The sequence below is a fragment of the Budorcas taxicolor genome, chromosome 17 (genome assembly GCF_023091745.1).
Source record: "Budorcas taxicolor isolate Tak-1 chromosome 17, Takin1.1, whole genome shotgun sequence".
Classification (NCBI taxonomy): Eukaryota; Metazoa; Chordata; class Mammalia; order Artiodactyla; family Bovidae; genus Budorcas; species Budorcas taxicolor.
This window is the reverse complement of record NC_068926.1, coordinates 54309749-54334752: the sequence shown is the minus strand read 5'-3', so window position 1 is coordinate 54334752 and position 25004 is coordinate 54309749. Positions and strand designations below refer to the sequence as shown.

The 25004-nt window shown below is 41.5% G+C and overlaps 1 protein-coding gene across 2 annotated transcripts in view; it reads right to left on the bottom strand.

The window, feature by feature from the left end:
* The window catches only part of ATP2A2 (ATPase sarcoplasmic/endoplasmic reticulum Ca2+ transporting 2), a 56949-nt gene that overhangs the window by 5750 nt on the left and 26195 nt on the right, over positions 1-25004 (bottom strand). For both annotated transcript variants that reach the window (XM_052654420.1, XM_052654421.1), the window contains exons 6-18: positions 20338-20418; positions 18367-18452; positions 16788-17252; positions 12306-12394; positions 11547-11649; positions 10568-10699; positions 5400-5522; positions 5091-5309; positions 4099-4434; positions 2882-3102; positions 2261-2463; positions 456-541; positions 38-171 (exon numbers count right to left, since the gene is read on the bottom strand). In XM_052654420.1, coding sequence (XP_052510380.1) covers positions 38-171; positions 456-541; positions 2261-2463; positions 2882-3102; positions 4099-4434; positions 5091-5309; positions 5400-5522; positions 10568-10699; positions 11547-11649; positions 12306-12394; positions 16788-17252; positions 18367-18452; positions 20338-20418 — 2278 coding nt within the window. The remainder of the gene's footprint in view (positions 1-37; positions 172-455; positions 542-2260; positions 2464-2881; positions 3103-4098; positions 4435-5090; positions 5310-5399; positions 5523-10567; positions 10700-11546; positions 11650-12305; positions 12395-16787; positions 17253-18366; positions 18453-20337; positions 20419-25004) is intronic.

The following is a 25004-nucleotide window of genomic DNA, read 5'->3' as shown; positions in this document are numbered from 1 at the left end:
CACACAATCCCCCAGGACGTTAAGAAGAGTCACGGACCTGTTGAGGGCGTTGCACATCTCTATAGTTACTAGAACAGAGAGCGCCATTGTCATTGGATATGGGGATTCAAAGACTGCACAGTCCACGCCTTCAAAGTCCGGGTTGTCCTCTTTACACTGTAGGAAGTGACTCTGCAACAAAAGCCCGACACCAAGTTCCCAATCAGCCAAAGACATTCCCAAGGTCCACACACAAATTCCACACTAAGCCCAGAATACAGCCCCATACAGGATCTCACCCCATTTCCCAGAGAAGCCCTGGTCTTTCAGAACAACCTTAGATGCAACTGCTTACTGTTCAGTTCTTAAGAGTATCTGACAGACATCCAAACCACAGAAAGCTCAAGGACACCCTTGTATGTGAAGGCTTACCATGCATCTGCATGTAAGATACAGAAAGAAAGGTGGCTACGTACCAGCTGGTAGAAGGACACTCTTGGACCACCCTCGGCAGCAATGAACCACCACGCGGCAGCACCCACCGTAGCAGCGCCAACGTAACCTGGGAACAAACATCACGACACTGATACACGTGGGGTCTTACAGCTAGCAGCATCTCTGCAGGCACTGCTTCATGGGCCGACCCCCGGGACGGAGATCAGAGACGTGGGGTCACTGAGCCTGTGCCGCCACCAGCACCTGCTAACTCGCATCAGCTAGAGCAGTTAGAGGGTCTCCACAATGAGAGCATGTCTGTGGTACAGAAGAACCAGGTGGCTTCTCCTTTGAGAATCTGTGAGGAAAAGAACCTACTAGAACTACTAGAATTGGGGGAGGACCTTTATACCAGTCACGCGCTCTCTAACCAACAGCCAGTGTGTTAGGGCTCAGGTACCTGTCCTCCATGTGATGCCACGCTGTGCCAGAGCACCAGATCACTCCTCCAGGACTGCTAGTGTCTTTGCTCCATCGAAGGCCTGGCAGAGCCCTCATATGGAAAGGCCATCAGTGCAGGACACCATGGCAGTGCTCAAAGCCAGTTCTTGGACTACCCTCCCCCCCCAATTACTTTTGAATTCAAATTACAAAGAAGCAACAAAGGGTAGTGGAGAACACAGGGCCTTGAGAATAAGAGACCGTCCCAGTGCAGGAGTAGCCACGCACGGTCCAAGCATGCACACCCTCTAGCCCAGCAATCACAACAGAACAGTGGGCAGGTGGTGCACTGACATACACTACCCAACAAAGAGGGAGAAAAATGCGAAGACAAGGCTCAGCACACAGGTGCTCACAGCACACCATCACTTGCGAAAATAGACACGTGAGATAGACCTATTTGCCGGGAAGCCACGTGAGAAACCGGGCTGCCGGGTACTGGCTGGCTGAGAGTCCCCCTGTTTTATGCTGACTGTTAAGTCACGTCAATTTACTGAGAGAGTCTCCTACGGGAGCCTGTGGGTGTGCAGTCACTCAGCCGTGTCTGACTCTTTGCGACCCTCTGGACTCTAGCCTGCCGGGCTCCTTTGTCCGTGGGATTCTCCAGACAAGCCGCCTGGATTGGGTTGCCATGCTCTTCTCCAGGGGATCTTCCCAACCCGGGAATCAAACTTGCGGCTCCTGTGTCTCCTGCATTGAAGGTGGATTCTTTACCCACTGAGCCATCAGGGAAGCTTTATGGGATCCTAGGGACGCCATTTAGCCTCTCTGGACCTCACGTTCCTAATCTACGGAGAGAGAGAGGGAAGCAGCGTCCTGGGTCAGGATGAAGTGGACAGGGACAACACAGGCAGAAGGGCCAACACTGCTGATGAACGCACAGAACCCTTCTCTCACTCACGGAAAGGGAATCTTGGCGATGTGAGGCCTGAGTTGCCCCTGTGTTTCCTTTGCCCATGGGTTAAATCTGAGAACCTAATTCACAAAGGCCAAAGGAAGAACGAAAGCCCTAAAACGAGGGACTAACCTTACTATAAACTGAAAGAGGACAGCTGCCATATTGTGCTACCCTAATATGGGGATAGAAAAAAAAAAAAGTGCTTTTAAGGGATGAATTTATGAAATGTTTGGACTCATAAACGTTTTGTTTAAAAATCAATACTATAGTGGCCAAGGCTCCATGCTCCCAATGCAGGGGCTGGGATTCGATCCCTTGTCAGGAACTAGATTCCACATGTTGCAAGAGTTTGTATGACGCAACTAAAGATCCTATATGCCGCAACTAAGACCCAGTGCAGCCAAATAAATAGTAATTAAAAAAAATAATATAAAAAACCATACTCACAGCCGATAGCCAGGTAACGGAAAAAGAGCCACCCACTGATCAGTGGTTCCTTTGGGTTCCGGGGTGGTTTGTTCATAATGTCCAGATCAGGAGGGTTGAACCCCAGTGCAGTGGCAGGCAGGCCATCTGTTACCAGATTGACCCAGAGCAGCTGGACAGGAATTAAAGCCTCAGGAAATCCAAGGGCTGCTGTTAGGAAAATACTGTGTCCACCCAAGGAAAGAAGAGAAAGACCCCAAATTATTTTTGGCCACTATTTAACATCAACATCCCCTCCTCTCCCATAAAAATCGGTGGAGAGCAACGATTACTTGAAATAACTTTTCCCCTGAGTAATCATAAAACGTTTATCATACCCAAATTCCAAATTAACTTAACTTTTAGAAAGCCAAGAATTTTACATTGTATTATACAGTTAATTTAAACCCCTTTCCATGTTCAAGCGTGTCTTCTGCATACTGCGACAGCCGTAGGCAGCCCTCCTGGGGGCCAGAAGCACCTTTACCTCCACAAGGGCCTCATCCTCCGCCTGCCGCCCACCCTCCCACTGCACCAAGAGTGAAGCTGCTGCCACGTGAACCACCAGCCGAGGGACACGCACAGTCTGCCACAGGGACCCACCAGACGACCTCCCCGACATTGGAGGAGATGAGGTAGCGGATGAACTGCTTCATGTTGTTGTATATGGCCCGCCCTTCCTCCACAGCAGCCACGATGGTGGAGAAGTTGTCGTCAGCCAGAACCATCTCGGAGGCCGTCTTAGCCACCGCGGTGCCAGAGCCCATAGCGATGCCGATCTCAGATTTCTTCAGAGCAGGAGCGTCATTTACACCGTCTCCAGTCTGAAAGGCCAAGAAACCCACCACTGATTTGCACACCTGTTACCTAATACACACACTGCCAGCAATCACTTGGCCATCCCGAAGCCAGGGAATGAATGGAGCTGTTGGGCCTCTGGGCAACTAAGTTTTCTGGGTGAAACTGCCAAACGAACTTACAGGTGACACTTCAGAGGAAGCAGAACAAAGGGGACTTCAAACAATCTGTTATTACTCATTGTACCAAACAAAGCACAACACAACCTACATGGCAGTCAAAACAAAATGCTTGTATCCATATGGATAAATCTCGAATAGAGCAAACGCAGATAAATACATAAACTATACTATGCCATTTACATGGCAAAAATATGCCATTCTTAGCCAGAAATGCTTAAATATAGTCTACAGATACAGAACTATCATTCCCATGTATGTTTTCTAATACTTTTACTAAACACCCAGTACTGAATTCAGAATGGTGCTTTCCTTGGAGAAAGAAGGGAAGGGGAGGAAAGAGGAAGACAACTAGAACAGCTGGTTTTTAGCAACAAAATTGTTTTAAAAACTGAAACTTTTCATAGACAAGCAGCAAAAAGCAAGCATGACACAATGTGAACATCTTGGTGAAAAATCAGATGCAAAGAAGACTATGGGAGATGCTTCATCAACAGGTTGTTCTCAGAGAACGCATCACCAGTACCATCTCATTTCAGGTGAGGTTTTCCAAACATGTGATAGAGTACGTCATAGTTATGTCCTAAATCAGCTTTTAGAAACGTGAGATAAAAGCACATACATTTTAACCATGACAAATACTTCCCCTGTGACTGATGCAGGCTTCTAGGTCTTAAACTTCCCCAGAATCTTGCAGGCCAACAGAATCCTTGAGAAACAGCCCAGATCATGACAAAAAAAGAATTTCCGAATATGGGACCTATTACTAAAAATTTAATGATCAGAATTAGAATCTGCTGTGTTTGTGCAGTTTGTTACCTGTACACGTCTACAGACACTCACCATAGCTGTAATCTCATCAAACGACTGAAGAAATTCTACAATTTTAGACTTGTGGGAAGGTTCAACTCGAGCAAAACAGCGTGCATTCAAGCAGGCTTCTCTCTGGGCTGAAGGACTGAGCTCATCAAACTCGCGACCGGTGAAGGCCTTTGCTGTCACGTCCTCGTCCTGCCTGAAGATGCCAATGCGGCGGCAGATGGCCACAGCCGTGCCCTTGTTGTCGCCTGTGATCATGATGACTCTGATGCCTGCCTGCCGGCACAGCTTCACAGAGGAGGCCACTTCAATTCTCGGAGGGTCCAGCATGCCCACACAGCCAACGAAAGTCAGATTGGTCTATGGTGAAAGAATCACCTTATGTCAAAACAGGAAATTCTGGTTTTTTCCCCCCCCTAGTGTGGAGAGTAAAGGTTTCTGCATTTTCTAATGGCAAAATTCACACCACTGATGTTAATATAAATCCAATGAAGAACAGTATTAACTCTAATAAATCAGAAGCAAAACTATCACTACATTCTTGTTACTAAAAATAATTCCTGAGCTTTCATCAATAATATTCTTAGAGAAAAAATATACTGAGGAATAGGAACACATTGACAGCAGCCAATCAGTGACCCATGGTAATCAAATTTGAACTTGAAACTTCCTTGTTCAAGACTTCAGGAAGCCACATACCCGATAGGATAGAATTCCAAGAGCAGAAGTAGACAGGATCCTTCCACTTGAACAATTTGAGTCAGTAATTAATGAATATTTTGAAATTATCTTAATTTACATGAAAGCAGCAAAACAAGTAACAGGCCTGTATTAAACTGTTAACTGTATGTTTGAAACAGCAACTTAAATGATAAAGATGATACATTTGGCCTGCAGGAAAACAAATAACCACACCCCTTTCTCCGCAAAAGCGAGACTCATCTGACCTTTTACTGAAGGAGTGCTACCTAAACAATGAATGTGCAGGGTGCGGGTGAAGCTTTTCATGAACGAACCTCATATTTAATAAAGTTGGCGGAGTCCTCAAGGTTCATCTCCTCTCTCCTCAGTGGGTTGTCATGAGTGGCCAAGGCCAGGCAGCGCAGTGTGTCACTGCCACTGCCCCACTCCCGAATGACAGACATGATCTTCTGTTTGACTCCAGGAGTCATGGGCACTTTAGTACTTCCGACTCGAATGTGGGTACACCTGTCAATGACACCTTCAGGAGCACCCTGGAAATGTTAGAACAACAATTTTATGTATTAGCTCATTCGGGATTCTAATCCTGGTAAGAACGTTTAATTGCAATCTGCTGTACTTGCCTTCACAAACATTTTGCTCATTGACGTCCGACTTGGTTTGTTTGGTGTACAATAAACTGACATTGATTTTCTGTCGCGTGAAAACTCTAGAGTAAACTCCTTTTTCATCAATTGTTTAATGACCTATAAAGAGAACATATATGGAATATTACTGGATAGCAATTTTGATAAACTTTTGACTTTTAACAGTTAAACATTCACTAAATACCTATTACGTGGCAGACACTGGAGATGTAGCAATAGACAAGAGACAAGTTCCCACCCTCATAAAACTCACCCTTCAGTCTGAGAAAGACATACTAGAATGTGAAAATAGATTATAAGTGCCATGGAGAAAAAATTTTAAAAATAAGCAAGGAAGAAAAAAATTATGTATGTCTAGGTTACAATTTTACATATGGTACTGAGAAGGCAGTATTTGAGTAAAAACATGAAGGATGTGTGAGTGTGAGCCGAGAGAATATTATGCAGACTGATGTGACCGGGCAGTTCAAGGAACCTCCAGGGCAACACGGCCAGAAGGGAGTTTGCAGAAAAGGTTCGGGGTTAATGGCAGGGGTTGCAAAAGCAGGCTGTAGCATCCTGAAAGTCACCGTAAGGCATCTGGCTTTTTTAACAAGTAAAACAGGAAGACAACGGAGAGTTTCAAGCTCTGGCAGTTATGTTAAGAATTAACCGAAGGAAGGGCAAAGAACACCACACCACTTCAATATTTTAAATACTTTAGACAGCTAGTGGCTGCATCAGGTGTCAGCACAGTGACAGTGTTTAAAGTCATAAGGAGAGAAGAGTTCAAGGGAGTATTGCAGACAGAAAAGCCGAGGCCTGGGCCCTGGCGCCTCTTGGAAGATACAGCCGAGGAGATGGGGTTGGGGGGAGAGCAAGTAAAGGACTCTCTTAGGGAGGGAGAGATTGGGAGGACAAACTGACAGCTCAGGGAAAACAAAAACCGAGAATTAACCTTCAGATTCAGACTCCACTGGTTTATCTATATATACAGCCATATTACCATAAAATCAACATACTTTATTTATCCTTTCCTATTTTTTGTTGGCTTTCTTTCACATGAACTAGGGCTGCCAGTACTACACTGAACAGACATGCTGAGAGTAAATTCTCTTGCCTGTTAGGAATGTTAACTTTGTGTAACTACACCATCAGCCAGAAGATGCTTGCTTAGTTTTTATCATAAACTGAGATTAAATTTTATCAGATGCCTTTTCTGAATTAAATGATCTTATGATATTCTGCCTTTATTCAATTACGTGGTGAATTAACATGGGTTTTCCACTCATTCAGACAAACGTTTAATAATAACTGTAAAAATCCCAAAGAACCTCAGCATCCAACAGAGGCAATTATGAGTGTAATGAAGCATCCTCTCAGCCAGACCGATAAAAGGACAATCACTACATTCGACATTATCTGACTAATATATTACTTATCTACATGTTTTTTTTTTCCGGGGTAGGGATCGGGGTGGTTGGTGGCACACACTACATGGCCATCTTACAGGGATCAAACCAGTGCTCCCTGCAAAGGTAGCACAGAGTCTTAACCACTGGACCACCAGGGACTTCCCATGTATTTAGTTTCCATTAAGCAGTTGTACCAATGACTCTGGGAAGACTGCAAGAATGGGCACTGACTCTGAGTGAGGCGTAACCTCTGTACCAGATACATCCTACGTGCTAAATCACTTCAGTCTGTCTGACTCTTTGTGACCCTATGTATTGTCTGTCCATGGGATTCTCCAGGCAGAAACAGTGGAGTGGGTTGCCATGCCCTCCTCCAGGGGGTCTTCCCAGCCCTTGGATGGAACCTGAATTTTTTACATCTCCTGCACTGGCAGGTGGGTTCCTTTCCACTAGTGCCACCTAGATATATCCCGGGTGGAGAGAACAAAGCCACTGCTTCCGGGACCAGGGCTGTGAAATGCAACAGTCCTATCCAAAAGGGCCACTCGGCCTCAGAAAGCTGGTCCTGCTCTGTTGCTGCTAGTTGGTTCCCTGCATTGAGTAGTTACAGGCGATCAAGTAATTCTAAACATCAGTCTCTGAAGCTGAAATCTTCAGGTTGCCTCTGAAGGGTTTAGTCAAACACCAACTGATAACAGAGCTATCAGACAATGTGGCTTTGCTTACTGACAAGTGGGGTGAATTCCCTAAAATAGAAACAAGGACCTGGACTTGTTTCATGGAAACCATGAGTCTGGGCAGGATGCCACAGGAGAGGCCCAAGACCCTTGTGGCTGTGAGACTTGGTTGTGAAGCATGAATCAAGTTACTGTGAAAGATTCTCTACTTCCGCTGAGGCACCCTCCATTCTGGCACGAGTTCTGATTTCCCTGGAGAGCATGAGAGAGGCAAATCGATGTAAAGGGAACAGGGTGCTGGAGCAGTCTCGTTCTGCTCACACTGTGAGACGGTGTGCAAGCCACTGAGGGCCTGTTTCCCTGCCTGCAAGTGTGAGACTGGACTGGATGGTCCTAAAGTCCTTTTCACAGCCTGAGATTTGGCGTGGGACCCAATGCTTAAATAGCCGATGTCTTTAACAGGCACACTGCTGCCCACCTTAGGCTACCTGTGCCATGAGGTGCCACCCTACTCCCCCAAAACACTGCCTCCTCATCTGCCCTGGATACCCAGGGAAGGATGAAAGAAAGTCACCGTAGGATAGCTGACATAAGCTTTGCATTTGTATAACTAGGAAGGCTGTATTTATAATCTCCTGTTTCTCTTTCTTCTACCAGAAAACGCTGACTGAAGGAACAGCACTAAAGTGCTACAACGAGGAACCTCAAGCACTGACTGGCTGCCCCTTGGCGATGACAGGTATATAGGTGTGACACTAAGGGGTTGTGTGTAGCAGAGCCCAACTCTGAAGAAACCTAAACTCCAAGGCTGGGAGGCGGCGGGTACTGGGAACAGGTCTGGAGGGCCCACTGAGACCGCACTGACGCCCCCCTGCACGCACTGCAGGGAGACGGCACTCACCCTGCTGCAGGGGGCCTCTCTGCTTCCAGGTCTGCCAGGGCAGGACCAGACGCAGACTTCAGGGCCTGGCTTGTTTCCTCCTAGGTCTCTTCTGCTCCTGCTTGTCCGCATAGTCCCTTCAACCCCTATTCTCTGGCTTCTGCAGCTTCCATTTCTGAGCTTCCTTTGGTTGCTTCTGGGCGTCTAGGCTCCTTCCCTTCCTCTGATTCTAACTTTACCTGCCGCTGCCTGCCACCCTGACCTTCGTGTGTGGTACCATCTTGTTGGCATGTTGCTTACTCTGCTTCTCAGCTCAGCAACCACTCACCACTCTGGCTGGAACAGAGGTTACTGCTTAGGTCCACTCAGCGGGCATCACCATGACCATAAGCGACAAGCTGGTCAGCAAACACTAGGCCTGAGCCTCAGCAACCTGAACAAGGTCCATGTCATGGAGCTGCCAGCTCTTTTTGGGCCACATGCTGGACCTGTCCTGCAATGAACTGTCACTGGATTCTGTGGCCTCACACACTTGGTGCAGCTAAACCTGAGTAAAACCATCCGCAACAGCTGCTGGCAGACACTGACCATCTGGTCAGCCTCCAGCACCTGGGTCTCCTCAACAGGCCAGTCCACCCTGCCTGCCACTTTGCTCAGCCTAAGAAAATCCTGGTTCTGGGACTCCGACAGGCAAGGGAGAATAGCTGAGGGACCACACATTTGCCTAGTGTTCGCACACCTAACAAGACACACCTGCACCCCCCTAGTACTGCTACTCCACTCACCACAGCTGTAGGAATTCTGCTCAAATAAATACAGCATGTTAAAGTTTTAATTACTACTAGATTTAGTTTGCTAACGTTGTGCTGAGAATCTCTACTTCTGTATTATGAAAGTTACATCAATGTCAGGTTTTGCTATCAGGGTTATGCTGGTTTTCTGCCATTCTTGGCGGGGCCACACTGTACAGCTTGAGGGAAAGTGTCAAGTCCTAACTACTGGACAGCAAGCAACTCCTGAAAACTTGTATTTCTTCAGTGTTGGCACAACTGGGCCTGAATAATTTGAGGGGAAGCATAGATTTTGAATTATAGATCCAGTTAGTTTAACAGGCATAGGATTATTCCATTTTTCTTAGAAAAATGTCAGCTTAGAAAGCTGTGCTACTGAAAGAATTTGTTGATTTCTTCTATGCTGTCAAATTTATTGATATAAAAATTTTCAGAACAGCTTTTTGATCTTGTCTTTATTATTTCCTATTTCCTTCTACTTATATTTGTTTTTCCATTTTCTTCAGATGGAAACTTAGGTATCGTTTTACCTGATTTCTAGTTTAATTCTATTGTGGTCAACAACAGTTTACACCCTTTGTAATTTGTTGAGTCTTGCTTCATGGACCAGCAATATGGTGTATTCTGGTAAATTGTTCCTTATGGATCTGAAAAGCATATTAGGAGCAGCACAAGAGGAAAAAGGGTTAAGTATATTTACAAGTGTTGCTCCATATCCTTATTTTTTTTCATCCGCTTGTTCTATCAATTTTTGAGATAGGTGTGTTAAAACCTCCAACTCTAACTGTCAATTTGTCTAGTTTACTTTTTACTTCTGTCAACTTCTGCTCTGTGAACTTTAAAATGTGTTAGTAGTACACTTGCATAAACAATTAGACCATTTAACACAAGGTCATGGGCTACTTTGATAAGAAGTTTTGATAGACTGGAAGGAGCCTTAAGCTTGACTGGAGTGGACTCAAGAAAATGGGGAAAGTGAAATAATACATAAAAACGGTTCTCTGAGACATTTCACCATGAAGGAAAAGAAGCAGGGTGCTTAAATGAAAAAGTTTTAAGATAAACAACTATTATTTCTCTAATGAAGACCCAGTAGAGACAGGAGATTGATAATGCAGGAGAGATGCTGGGGCTTATTGGACAAGAAGCAGCTGGGATTTACTGGGAGCAGAAAGAGCACATGTCCCAGCACTGGTGGCTGCATATGGAAGCTGTCCACTGACAAGTCTTATTTTCTTGGTCAAATGGCCAGATCAGTTTATCTTACAGCAAAGATGGAGAAGGACTGAGAGTTTGAGGAAATAAAGTATAGTGTAAGTTGTCTAAGAGAGTGAGTGAGTGGACCGAGGATATACGGCAGGCACGATGGGCAGCATGAACACCACCAAGCTCAAATACTGACCGAGTTGCAGGCATTTGCTCGTTCTATTTTAGAAAGACCCTTCAATTCGGTATCAAATACATTCATCTTCTCTACCAGGCAGGTGAGAGCAGTCTCTGTAGCTTCTCCAACTTTTTCATACACACCTTTCGCCTGTAGTAGTTGAAAGCATACAAATTACAAAAAGGAAAAAGTAGTAAAAACAAGGAAATTTTCTTTAATAAAGACTTTTTCCAGAGAAGGACACTGTCCTCCATTACATCATTGTTCTCTGGGTCATTTTTATCCTATCCTGGAACACATGATCCTTAATAATTAAAAATGAACTCAAAGGACAGGTGTGCATTTGATCTTTTTCTAATAATTAGGTCTTTCATTCCCCTGAACTATAAGCAAATAATCACAGTATTAACTGAAACATGAGAGCCTGCACATAGTATTTGTAATTCCATGTCATTATTTATCATTCTACAGAATTTACATTCTGTTTCTGTTGGGGACGGGCTTGCCTTTAGAAACCAAAAAATGTATCTCACTGTCTATAATTTAAAAAGGGAGGAAAGAAGGTTTTCTGTTGGTTAAATTTTACATAATAACATCATCAAAACAACCTTCTAAGCCTCAACCTGTCCTCAAGGATACAATGATACCCATCTTAAAAAGCCAAGATCAACACCCTATACTTTCAGGAGAAAGTATCCTTGGCTTTACTCATTTATAGTAACTAAGCTATACACAGAAGAGAACATCATGTATGCTACAGCTCCTAGCTGAGTAACTGCAATGCTCAGCCACAGAGAGTATTATGAAAGGCTCCAAGCTTTCTTTGGGTAGATCATGCTGGCTCTGATAAGAGACAAGCTCTTAACGGAAAGGGCAAATAAAATCAGGAACTTGGACTTTCAAAAAGGGAGGAAGGAAGGCTAGATTTTCATCCTGCCCACCGCACCCTTGAACTAGAAACAGCCAGGTCTAGTTTCTCATTTATGAGGAGGCTCACCTCATTGTAATCCAAAGCAGAGTCATTACAAAGAGCACAAATTGTCGCCAGTTCCACAAGACCATCATACTGATGACATTTCACTGGTTTATCATCTTTATGTCTGTCCGAAGAAAAAAAATTTCTCTTAAAGCACATTGTGGTCAACTGTGATCACTTTTATTTATTTTTTTACTAATAAATAGAATTTTGTGTACACTAGATTGGCAAACATTCAAAAGAATTCAAGTGATGGCTCCTAGAAATCCGATGCTGGAGACGCTAACAGAATGTGTCTCTGATATCAGTAGTCAATCAGTAAAGACCAAAAATTCTTAGTTACTTAAATTTCTCCACCACTGGTATCCATAAAGAAAAATCAGGAATTCCCTGGTGGTCCAGTGCTTAGGACTTGGTGCTGTCACTGCCGGAGCCTGGGGTCTGATTCTTGGTTGGGGAACTAAGATATCGCAAACTGTGTGGCATGGCAAACAAACAAAAATAAAAAACCATCCCCCAAACTCCACCTGAACAGAAACCCCACTTGAAAATTTAGGCTTCAAAAGATGAAAAAGGTTCACTGGCTTAAACAATCTATTTCAACTGTATATCAATTTTCAGGTATGTATACCAATTTCATTTTTTAAAAAGTAAGCCATTTTGATAACCAACATGAGCTACATCAGGAAAATTATCCAAACATTGTAGAGACACTGCAAGTCTGTACAGGCACCAAACTACCAAAGTGGAGCCTTTAAAAGACAAGGAAGGTTTACTCACACTTCTCCAATAGGTGCATATGTTGATCCAGTTATGGTAAACTCATTAAGGGAACAGGTATCACCTTCAACTTTGTCCAGAATGAACATCTACAGAAAAAAAAAGCATAAGTGTCAAAAAAATATTTAAAAAAAGATATGCTAGAAGCATATAACCTTTGCTAAGACAAAAGGCTCTTCTGACTCAAGTGTCGAAGCTCAGCATGAGAAGTATTGTTCCTTATTCTAACTAGACACTATTAAGACTGCCTCCCCATTCATCTAACAGTCTGAAAAACAGCATCATTGAGGTGCTAAATAAATAAGCAGCAATGGTACCAGGCAGAGGAGAAAGAGAACCTACATGAAAACCAAATTATGAGGACTCTGGGCCAGTCAGTTCCAAAGACTCAAGTAGTACTTTTTAGAATACTCAGAATTCCAAATGGCAGGCTGAGAAAGTGACCTGGGTATCCCTGCTTTAGAGCTAAAAGCCTAGGAAAAATAAACTTACATATCAGAGTTGCATAAACATTCCCCAAGTAAAATAAGACAAATTGCTTCTCTACTCCTTCCCACTTACTTTTTATTGTGGCAATAGCTCATTTTCTATGAAGCTGCACAACCACATGTATACAGTAATGAGCCCGCAGAGCTGAATGAACTGATGTTACCAAGACGATAACAGATGGAAGCGTGCTTTAGGAAGGAATTCTTAATTTTACAAAATAATAAAGTGACATGAGCCAGTTTGTTAAGGTGAGGGTATTTTTTTTTCCCCCTCTTGGTTTGTTTTCCAATTGTAATTCAGAAGTCCAGTTTGGAATGATCAAACCATTCTACAATAAAGAATTTTTAACATGTTAAGTAAAAAAAGAGCCATGTAATGCTTTAGAAAACCTTTTCAGAGCATTCCGAGACTCATATTCAGTAAGAAAATCTGATTTTGTTTTAAAATAACTTCCTTTGCCTCGTAAGATTTGTTTATTATATAGCATATACTTCTAAATTCCAGAAGCTTTATTTCAAAAGTATACTCAGAACTAAATCAACCTGGGAACTGAACTAAAGCTGTGAGACAAAAGGATTAAAAAAAAAATTATATACAACGGGATTTAAAACTGTGATGACTCCTGGTAAAAGGCTCTAGTTCAAACACATATAATTGGTGTGTCAAATGAGGAAAAGATTCATGTCCAAGGTCACATGCAGCAAGATCACCAATTCCTACAGTTTTTTTTTCCTAGCAGATACAACATCTAAAAAAGGAATTTTGGCAGAAAGCTCTTTCCAAAAATGTCTGACATTTACAGAAGAGGAAAAAAAGGAATAGAGAGGTTAAAGGATGTGCTCAAGGTTATACAATTATTAAGCGGGAGAGAGAAACAGGTTTTACCGATCTCTCCTATCAGGAAACTGAACTTTACCTTACTAAAAGTTGTGGGACCCTCAGCCATGGCACAATTTCTCAGAGCCTAAGTTTTCTAACCTCTTGAGCAGTATTACCATATAATTCAGACAAAGTCACACATGAAAAATTAACTGCACTAAGACTTATCAAAGCAAGCTGGCATCATTATGACTACACCATGTCACTTCTTTAATGATGCTGTTTATAAAGTGAAGCTCTTTGGTCTACACCACAGTACAAAATATTCTAAGACATTCAGAATTCTAACCCACACAAACTAAATCTGAATGCACACAGGCATTTTTAGACTGCAAGCCAGTAAGCCATTTAGAAACTGCATGATGAAAGTACCCCTAAGTCAAGGGCAGTTATGCAACCCACTGCAAGAAACCTCCTGTAGAATACTGATTAGCATCAGCTTTCTGTCCCCAAAGGTAGAACAGAACAAAGAGGCAAGCTGTTTCTTTAACAGAACATTTGAAATCAGATTATTTAAGGGAAAATATAAGAAAAAAATCCAACATTTTGGGGGACCAAGGAAAGAAAATTTAGGAAGCTCAGTTACAATCTGCATCTACTTAAGACAAGTTAGAAGCTTGCCACCTGAACACCTGTCCATTTTTCTTTACCAACTGAGCTATCAGGATCTGGGTTTTGGACAGCACAAAGAGCTGAGGGTACGTATATCAAACAATTACCACAAATTTAAATTCGGTAAGTAAAGAGTCTGAGGGTTCAATGTATTAAAACAAGAACAATTTCTAATGCTAAAAAACCCATTATCTAAAACCCAGAGATAAGGCCAAGGGGCTGATGGCGTGCCCTCCAATGTCATTCAGAAGCGTTACTTGGCAGGCATTTAAAGACTCAGTGCGCTGGAAAATGTTACCATTCTTTCACTGTGCTATTATAAAAGACTCACGTTTTACGAAGTTGCGGCTTTTTGTCCTCTATAAATAAACTTAGTTTTATTTCTCTGTGTGATATTAACCAATTTTTATAATGCAACACACACTAGTCCTATTCTAATACTAAGCACTTCCTCACATGTTCCTGTAACCAGTTTTACCATCTTACTGATTTTCTCTCATTGACTAATGACCCAAACAGAATCTCTGACATGAATTTCATTCAACATTTGAGTTGTATCTCTTTTGAAAAATCACTTTGACTTGTACAAATGATTTGACTTACAATCATCATGAAATGATTATCAGTTAGTGAACATACATCTTCTAATATAGATACAAAATAAGAAAAAATTGTTTCCTTGTGATGAGAATTCTGAAGATTTACTCTCTTAACAACTTTCACATATAAGGTACAGCAGAGATGGTGATGGACAGGGAGGCCTGGCGTGCTGCGATTCATGGGTCGCAAAGAGCTGGACACGACTGAGCAACTGAACTGAACTGAGTGCTGACTATACTTACGTTGTTCACAACATTCCCTAATATTTAACTGGAAGTTTGTACCTTTTGTTCACCTTCATCTAATTTCTCACCCTCCAGACTGATAACCACAAATTTGCTCTTTTTCTGTTTGTTGTTGAAGTTTAATTGACCTACACTATGTTATTACTTCCTGGTACATGGGATAATGATGGGATATTCCTATACATTTCAAAATGATCATCGTTAAGTCTAGTTATCATCTGCCACCATACATAGATACTACATTATTACTGACCGTCCTGCACTGTACATTTCATACCCATGACACACTTATTTTGTAACTAGAAGTTTATACTGTTTTTCTCATCCTTCTACCTCAAAGTTGTTTGAATAAAACCTATGGAAATCAAATTACATAAAAGAACTTCATTCAGCTGTATCATTACATTATTTCTTTATTCTGCTTAGGGCAGGTTTAAACAGTTTATTTTATCCTAAAGTGATAGTCAAAACAACATAGGAGGAAGGAAGGATGAACACAAAATGAATCGAGTTAAACGCAATTATTTACTTTTCAAGAAGAAAAACATGTTTCATTCAATGCGTTAAGGAAATACCAATTAGAATTTTATGTAGGCAGATAACTAGCTGGTTTTATACAATTCTTACTTTGAAGCTTGTGTTAACATACATACACTCAGAAGAACAAGGAAATAAAGGAAGCATAGTCATCTAACACATTTACAGACTGCTTATAGTTATAGTTACTTCCCCAATACAAGTATATCACTCATGTAGATAACCTCTATCAGATACAATTCAATTTGCTTAAAGCACATAAAAAGGTATCAAATTATAAACCAAAAGTTTTATGATCCAGCAATCCCACTTCTGGGCATATATCCAGAAATTATGAAAACTAATTTGAAAAGATACACGCACCCCAATGTTCACAGCACTACTATTTACATCAGTTAAGACATGGAAGCAAGTAATTGTCTACTGATAGATGACTGGATAAAGAAGATGATTAGGATTGACATATACACACCACTATGCAGAAAACAGATCAATACTCTTGTAATGCCCTATATGGGAAAAGAATCTTTTAAAGAGTGAGCATGTTATATATATGCATAACTGATTCATTTTGTGTACACCTGAAACTAGCAACACTACAAATCAACTATAATAATTGCTTTAAAAAAGAAAAAAAGCCACTTGCAGCAACATGGATAGACCTAGAGATCACACTAAGTAAATTAAGACAAAAACAAATATGATACCACTTGTATGTGGAACCAAAAAAAAAAAGATACAAATTAACTCATTTACAAAATAAAAGTAGACCCACAGACTAGAAAAGAAACCTATGGTTACCAAAGGAGAAAGGGAATGGTTAAAATTAAGAGTTTGAGACTAACATATATACACTATTGCATACCAGCAAGGACTCACTGTACAGCACAGGAACTACACTCAGTATTTTTTAATAAGCTACGATGGAAAGGAATCTAGAAGAATATACATATATCTCTCTGAATCACTATGCTGTACACCTGAAACCAACAAATCATTGTCAACTACATTAAAAATAAAATTTAACAAAACCATAAAGCTTTTAATGATATGAGGGCATATTCTGATGATCAATCAACAACCATAACTCAGAAAAGATTCTTAAACTACTTCCACTTACCCTGCAGACTGACATCTGGTTCGTTGTCAGTGTACCTGTCTTGTCTGAGCAGATAACAGAAGTACAACCAAGGGTTTCTACAGAAGGGAGGCTTCGAACAATGGCATTTTTCTTTGCCATTCTGCGCGTTCCAAGAGCCAGGCAGGTGGTGATGACAGCAGGCAGACCTTCAGGAATGGCTGCTACAGCCAGGGCTACTGCAATCTTAAAGTAGTATATAGCACCTCTGATCCAGGAGCCTCCATGAACTGGGTCATTGAAGTGCCCAATGTTTATGATCCAGACTGCAATGCATATAAGGGAGATGACTTTGGACAGCTGTTCCCCAAACTCATCCAGCTTCTGCTGGAGGGGTGTTCTCTCCTGCTCCGTCGCTACCATCTCATCTCGGATCTTGCCAATTTCCGTGTTAACGCCAGTTGCCACCACCACTCCCATGGCTTTGCCAGCAGCAATGTTTGTGCCCTAGGACAGAAGGAGAGAACTGGTTAAGAGATCAACACCATATCCTACTTAAATCCTGACTGGTAAACTCAAACTTGTGTGGATTTTGATGAGGGTACCCAGACTCTACTGGCCTCTCTACACACCACATTCTACTGGGCCCTCAAGTGGCTACTACTCAGGTAACCAGCCTTCAAATTTTGATGAGGAGCAATACCTCAAGGCAGGTGGTGTAGTATATCGCTCTGTGATTCTCTGTGAAATGAGAATGGTACCCACTTGCCCCAGAGCCCTTTACACTGGCCCACCTGAAATCTCTACTCACTGAGTCTGGCTTGCAGAGAGCTTTGGACTGGAGTAGAGCTTAACCCCTCTGTGTTCCTGACTTTTCAAACATTATATGGCTCTCAACCCTAAGCATTCTCCACCTCTGGCTCCAACAACTCCGCCTCTCCTTTCGTCCCCGTAAGAAGGACGGCTAGAGTCAGGAGCTGCCCTCGAGGACCCCACTAGAGCGCTGACACTCAAAGCACAAGGTGTCCCTGCCCGCTCTATTGTAATCCCTAGCGCATTATCTTCATTGTAGCTCTGTAGTACTTTTTAAAAATTTACCCATGGATGGAGAAGCCTGGTAGGCTACAGTCCATGGGGTCGTGAAGAGTTGGACACAACTGAGCAACTTCACTTTCACTTTTCACTTTCCTGCACTGGAGAAGGAAATGGCTACCCACTCCAGTATGCTTGCCTGGAAAATCCCAGGGATGGGAGCCTGGTGGGCCACCGTCTATGGGGTCGCACAGAGTCGGACACGACTGACATGACTTAGGAGGAGGAGGATGGGTGGTTAGAGTCCCATGTTAACACACAAAAGCCTACTACTTGAAATACCACTTTAAATTCTAAACAAAAACTATAAATTTTCCAACTTTATATTTCAAAAAATTTAACAGAAAAATTGGAACAGTGCAATAAACATCTATTTTACTTTTCACCCAGACTCACCAATTATTAACGGTTTGCCACATTTGCTTTCTTTCTAAACACACACCTTTTAATTGTGAGCTATACAGTTATCATCCACGTCATTTTAAAGGAAACACCCCTTTAAAGGTTAAATCTTATCCAAAGTACTTACAGAAAAGAGCATGTTCTTCTTATCTTGATTGACAGCCCGTGGGTCAGGGACAGGGTCAGTGTGCTTGATGACAGAGACAGATTCACCTAAGCAGGTGGCAATACAGAAGGTTTGTTTAGATCTATGCAATTCGCACTTAGAACCCTGGTACCCTCATTCACTCATGCCAATATCTCTCTCAGGAAAAGGGAAAAAAGGCCCAATTCATTCAAAATGGTAGAAACTAGTAAAATTCAGTAACAGAAACTAATACAATATTGTATAGCAATTAGCCTCCAATTAAAATAAATAAATTTTAAAAAAAGAAACTAATTTCCAAGAAAAAAAATCAAAGGAATTTAATTTTGAAGTAAGATTCAAGTCAATTCCCTTTATTTTCTTAACTACTCAAATTTAGTTCATTTTCAAGTATCATTTTATACTCTAATATAGTGGATGTAATTTGTTGTATACTTATATATACACACATATTGTGTGTATGTAATAGTTAAAAAACTGAAAGTATATTTACTTTTAACAAAATGAATAAACTGTAGATACAGATATGAATACTGAGGCTCATCCACTGTAAAGCCTGTTTTTGTTCAATAATGCCAAAGATGAGAAATGAAAACACTGTTCTAGATAATATTTGCATGGACTTATCAACCATTCAATAAACCAAAATGAAAAACAGCAATCAGCAGCAGTAAAAAAGACGACATGGAGTAAGAGACCACTTCTTAGAACTTTCACAATGTCTTGTTGAACCTGGTTTCAACCTAACCATCACCTATGAAATGCAGCTGACCCTTCAACAATGCAGCAGCAGTTGGGGGGCCAACCCCTCTGCATTCATAAATCTGCACAGAACTTAGGCCTGGCTCTCTGGATACGCAGTTCTGCATCTGAGGATTCAATCAACTGGTTTATTAATGAAAAAAATCTGCAGGTAAGTGAACACATGCAGTTTAAACACATATTGTTCAAGGGGTAATGGTATATAATGAAGGTGAAATATGGCCCTGGCTGTTAAGTCAAATTTCAGGAAGCAAATTTCACTCTCAATATTTAACAAAAGACGCTGGTTCTTCAATCTAGCCTAAAACTAGAGTGTGATTTTTATTTAAAATGGAAATTATTTTTGTACGCACAATATGAGAATTTTATATACAATCCAATCAATTCCCTACCATTTTATGGCTTAATCAGCTTCCAAGTTGTTGCTGATAACAGCAGTTTTAGTAGATAAGCTATTCATAAAGAACAATAAAAAATACAGAGTCCAGGTTACTCATGTCCCTACTTCTAAGACATCTAGTTGCTTTTCAAAATTAATCATCAGATAAATCTTTGAATTTTATGTTTACTCACTATTTAATTCAGGTTAGCATTGTGTTTAAGTTAATCTTCTGACCACCTTACTTCCAGTTAATATGAACCCTCCACCCTAGACTGTGCCTTTATCAAACAAAAACGGGAAAATGTTCTGAACAATCCCAAATCTAATTAGTGTTCAAATTTTAGGCAGTAAACGTTCACCATTTTGGAGAGTGCTGACTTTTGTTAATTGTACATTTTACTACTGCAAAGTATGTGAGGTGTGAGATTAGTATTCCTGGAGTCTATTTTTCCTGCCTGGAAAAAAAACACTAGGTAATTAATTCACTTTCCACAAAACAGAGACAACAATACTGCTTCAACTTTATCTCAGGCTACTGAAGGAATTTTCAACCTTTAAAAAAACTTTTAAAATCAAAACTACTTTTTAATCAAATTTAAATATAAGAAGGCCTTATGAGATGAAAGCCAACTGTTTTAAAATTATAGCTTGGCATCGATTGGCAGAAAGACTAATTAAGCTATGAAACAAACATCTTGGAAAGACTGAGATGGGACACACCATCAATGGACAGTGGGGCAAGAGTCAGCTCATCATCAGCAGGAATCTGGGCCTCAGGAACTAAGCAGCTGCCAATGCGTGATAGTTACCTGTGAGAATTGACTGGTCAACTCTTAGAGTAGTAGATTTGATGGATGTTAATCTTATATCAGCAGGAACTTTGTCACCAACTAATTGGGGAGGAAAAAAGCAGCTTAAATAAGCAACTTTTGAAATCATGTTACATGAAGAAGCTGTATCCAAATCAAACACACCATTTAAAGAAAATAAATAGTCTGTATCCAGCACAAATCTAATCTGCTACAGGGCCTGCCTTGGTGGTTCAGTGGTTCAGACTCTGTGCTTCCAGTGCAGGGGACGTGGGTTCAATCCTGGGGAAGTGGGATCCCACAGGCTGCCTGGGACTCACCCCCCACCCTCAAATCTGCTACAATAAGCAATATAAGCAACTTGTCCTCAGGGTCATAAAAACTCTTCCTGGATAAATACAAGATATGAAGTACATAAGTAAGAGAACAATGATGCTTGGGCAAACAGCTCTAAGTTCACATTATTTAGTCACACACACACACACACACGGCACGGCGAGGGGGACCGAATTATAAACTGATTTCTTCCACTGGGAAAGCTAAATTATCACAAACAGGAAACAAATACCTCTATAAAAAGATGCTCAATTAATCTCACTCATGAGAAAAAGGCAAGATAAAACAACACAGACCACTTTTTAAACTATCAAATTGACAAAGGAGTTGAGAAAAAAGTGTACTAAGTTTGAAAGAATGTACAGAAACAGGGCTTCTTTATACAAGGTGACTATAAGATGCAGAAAGTTTAGTTTTAATAAGCAAAAAAAAAAAAAAAAAATCCAAAACCCCTAAAACAAACCAAAGCTACAAATCACTTAGAGTCAAGTGCATGAAAAGTCAAAGCCCAAGTCACTCAGTTGTGTCCGACTCTTTGCAACCCCATGAACTAAACAGTCCATGGAATTCTCCAGGCCAGAATACTGGAGTGGATAGCCGTTCCCTTCTCCAGGGGATCTTCCCAATCCAGGTCTCCTGCACTGCAGACAGATCCTTTACCAATTGAGCCACCAGGGAAACCCAAGATCCTTTTTCCAGATCTTCCCGACTCAGGAATCGAACTGGGGCCTCCTGCATTACAGGCAGATTCTTTACTAGCTGAGCAAGTGCATGAGCAGGTATTAATGAAAATTCGGTGCTTAGTGCCCAGCTAATAAGGACAAACTGAACATAACATCACTAAACATACCATATAATATTAGTATTCATTTAATATTTTTAACTCAACTAGGCATCCAGACTTTGTGACAATCCTACATACACCACTGAGTACAAAGAAAAAAACTTACAAAATCTCGGGAGGGCAAACTGGTAATACATATCAAAAGTGCAAAGCACAGGGGTTCCCTGGTGGTCAATTCCTGGTTGGGGACCTGCGATCCCTGTAAGCCGCATGGGACGACAAAAAACCAAACAAAAATGGCAAAACACACTCTTTTTACCCCATAAATTCCACTGCAAAGAATTTATTCTACAGATATGCTTGCAGTACATAGTTATGTTTTTTTTTTAATCGGCAATAGAAAGGTCTGTTCACACTGTGTTCAGTGTCTACTGAGTCCATTCATACTGTACATTAAGTGGAGAACACACAAGTGTGCAGCACTGTGACCGTGGAGCTCCGCTGTCAGGAGAAAATGCCTCTGGCAGGGATAACAGACTTACAGCACCAGATAGCAGGGCAGGGGTGGAAGGAGACTCTTCGCCTTGTCTGTATGTACCCTTTGGTACCTTCTGAAATCTGCATTATCAGATAAATGAAAAACCTCTTGTGTAACCTCTGGGAGATCTTTAAGTCAAGTGAGTCTTCTTTTCTGGGCTAGAGTTCCTTTAATAGCTCTTAAATGGGCCATGTCTTAGCCCCTTTCCTTGAAATAAATGCCACAACACAGACCGACGAACACGTAAAGCCTGTATTCCACCTGCACCCTGACAACAATGCCCCGAATACGGTAGGCGTTCAAGAATCGTTAAATGAGTATGTTTCAGTATCAAAGCAACTGAACAGTAAACATTAGTACAAAGCAGCTTTCCCTGACTCTCGGAAAGGTACTAAGGTGTTTTTAAGAGTCTTATGCAAGGACAGCTAACAGAACAAATAAGCACCGTTCCCCCTACAAATGCATATGTTAAGTTAAATCTTACTTTTCCAGACTTACGCTACCGTACAGAACTGTAACTCTGTCACTGGTTATACATAACTGGTTATACTGTCTAAGAAGTAGATTCAATCGATTCAATCTACTTCTTAGACAGAATCCACTTCTAAGTAGAGGACTGATTTCATTTGTTAAACCTTCAATTTAGTTCTAATATTTCTGTGACTTACAGCTTTTAAACTCAGGGAGAGTACAGTTCATGAAACAAACCCTATAACCTATGTAAGAAACGCGGTCACGAGGCAGCACAGAACAAGACTGCCAATATCTACTCCCAGGAGGCAGAGATCACCCTGCACTTGACTGCAGGGACACACAAAGTCACGGTGAAATTCCTGCTGGAAATGCTTATGCAACAGCCGCAATATTCAGATGGAAGACACTAGAAACTTTCATTTTATTAATAACACAATTCTGCTCATACAATAGTAGTAAGTAACTGTATCTTAAAATTTAGTGGCCTTCACAACCTAAAACACCTCAGCAAGATAAAACTTTAAAATAGCTTCGGGAATTCCCTGATGGTACACTGCTTAGGACTGCACATTTTCACTGCCGAGGGCATTCGATCCCTGGTGATGGAACTAAGATTCTGCAGGCTGCTCGTGCAGCAAAAAATAAACGTATAAAAACCTCAAACAACCTAAAAAACTTTTCCTGAGTTAGTTCTGGCTGTCGTAATTTGACCCTACATAACCTTGAACATGAAAAGGATCCAAGTTCAATGATGAGTGCGTGGCCCTAAATGGAAAAATTACTTGACAATGTTCCTTTAACGTCTGAAGCAATTTATGCCATGACCCTACAGGAGCAGAAAACTTCTAACATGGCATAGCAGTCACCACAATCTATAGGCCCGTCTGCACTGTAACAATTGAATGGAAACCACCAATCTGAAAGCAGAATGCCAGGAATTCTCTGGTGGTCCAGTGGTGAGGATTCCGTGCTTCCACTGCAAGGGGCATGGGTTCAGACTCTGGCTGGGAAACTAAGCTCCTGCAAGCCACGTGGTGCAGCCAAAAAGGAAAAAAATGAAATAAAATAGCACAAGGTGTCATTTTATACTGGAGCCGAATCTCTCTTAAACAACTTCATATATTAGCTCTAGCTTGTACTCTCATATACCTGGCCACAATTTAATTAAGGTCAGCAAATCTAATATTCGAATTGAGGACCCAGAAGTTGTATCTTGCCATTTATTTTGCTGTGTTTCAGTGGGGCAGCTCAGAGGATTAAAAATGAATGAAAAATGTGTTTTTGAGGCAAGAAATACTAAGATTAATTTTTTTCCTCAGTAACAAAGTCAACATGTAAGTTACTAGTTTAAGGCGGGACTGATACTATATATGCAGCATTTAAAATTATGTTAACGTTTAAACTCGCATTACAAAGAAGCAGCTTATTTTTACCCCTAAAAGTCTGTTTTAAATATATGAAGGCTATTTCTGTTGTACAGAAATTATATTGATATACGTTTAATTATTGGTTAAATATTCAAGAACGAGTCAGATGTAAAACACTAGTGGAACAAGTGACTGGGAAGTCCTTAAACACTGATGTCATGCTTTTATTAAACTCGTGATCCCTCTTGTAACAATCATTCTAACTGGAAGGCAACTACATATGTAGGAACTCAAAGATGACCTGGAGATCTAATTCCCTGACCAGGAATCAAACCTGGGTCCCCTGAGTTGGTAGAATAGCATCTTAGCCACTGAACCACACAGGAAGTTGCTTAAAATTGATCTTATGCTCTTATTAACTTTTCTTCCATCCTGTAACAGCCATTCTAACTGGCAGGCAATTATGTATTTAGGAACTAAAAGATGACCTGGGGACCTTTTATAAACTACAGAATCTTGGGGCCTGCTCTTTAAGAGCCTGCTAAGTCGCTTCAGTTGTGTCCGACTCTGTGTGACCCCATAGACGGCAGCCCACCAGCCTCCGCCGTCCCTGGGATTCTCCAGGCAAGAACCTGGTTCAATGCATTTGGGATCCAGGAACACATTACTTTAAAGAAATTCTCCAAGCACACTAAAAAACTAATACAAGGGGAAAAACGGCTTAGTAACTGGTGTCACAGACCCTGTGAAGACCCTGCTTAGAACAGTCTCCTGCGTGCTGTTTCTCATGTGCCATGTATGCGAAGCTCTAGGCCGAGAAGACCCCAAGTCCCTAACACTTGGGAAATGTGCTACCTTGAAAGTTTCATGTTTATCTCCATTACAAATGATCTCTCTGTGGAAAAGGTGCGCATGTGCTCAGTCGTGTCTGACCCCCTGTGACCCCATGGACTGCAGCCCGCCAGGCTCCCGTCCACGGGGATTCTCCAGGCAGAAACACCGGGGTGGGCTGCCAGGCTCTTCTCCTGTGTGGAAAAGGTGCTAAGAGCGTAAATCCAAACTGGCCTTAAAAACCTGCCAAGTTCTAGTATTCTCTTAGTGAGAAAGACACTCCCTTGCATCATCTTGACCAGACCAACTCATGTCCTCATTCTAGACAGGAAACTAA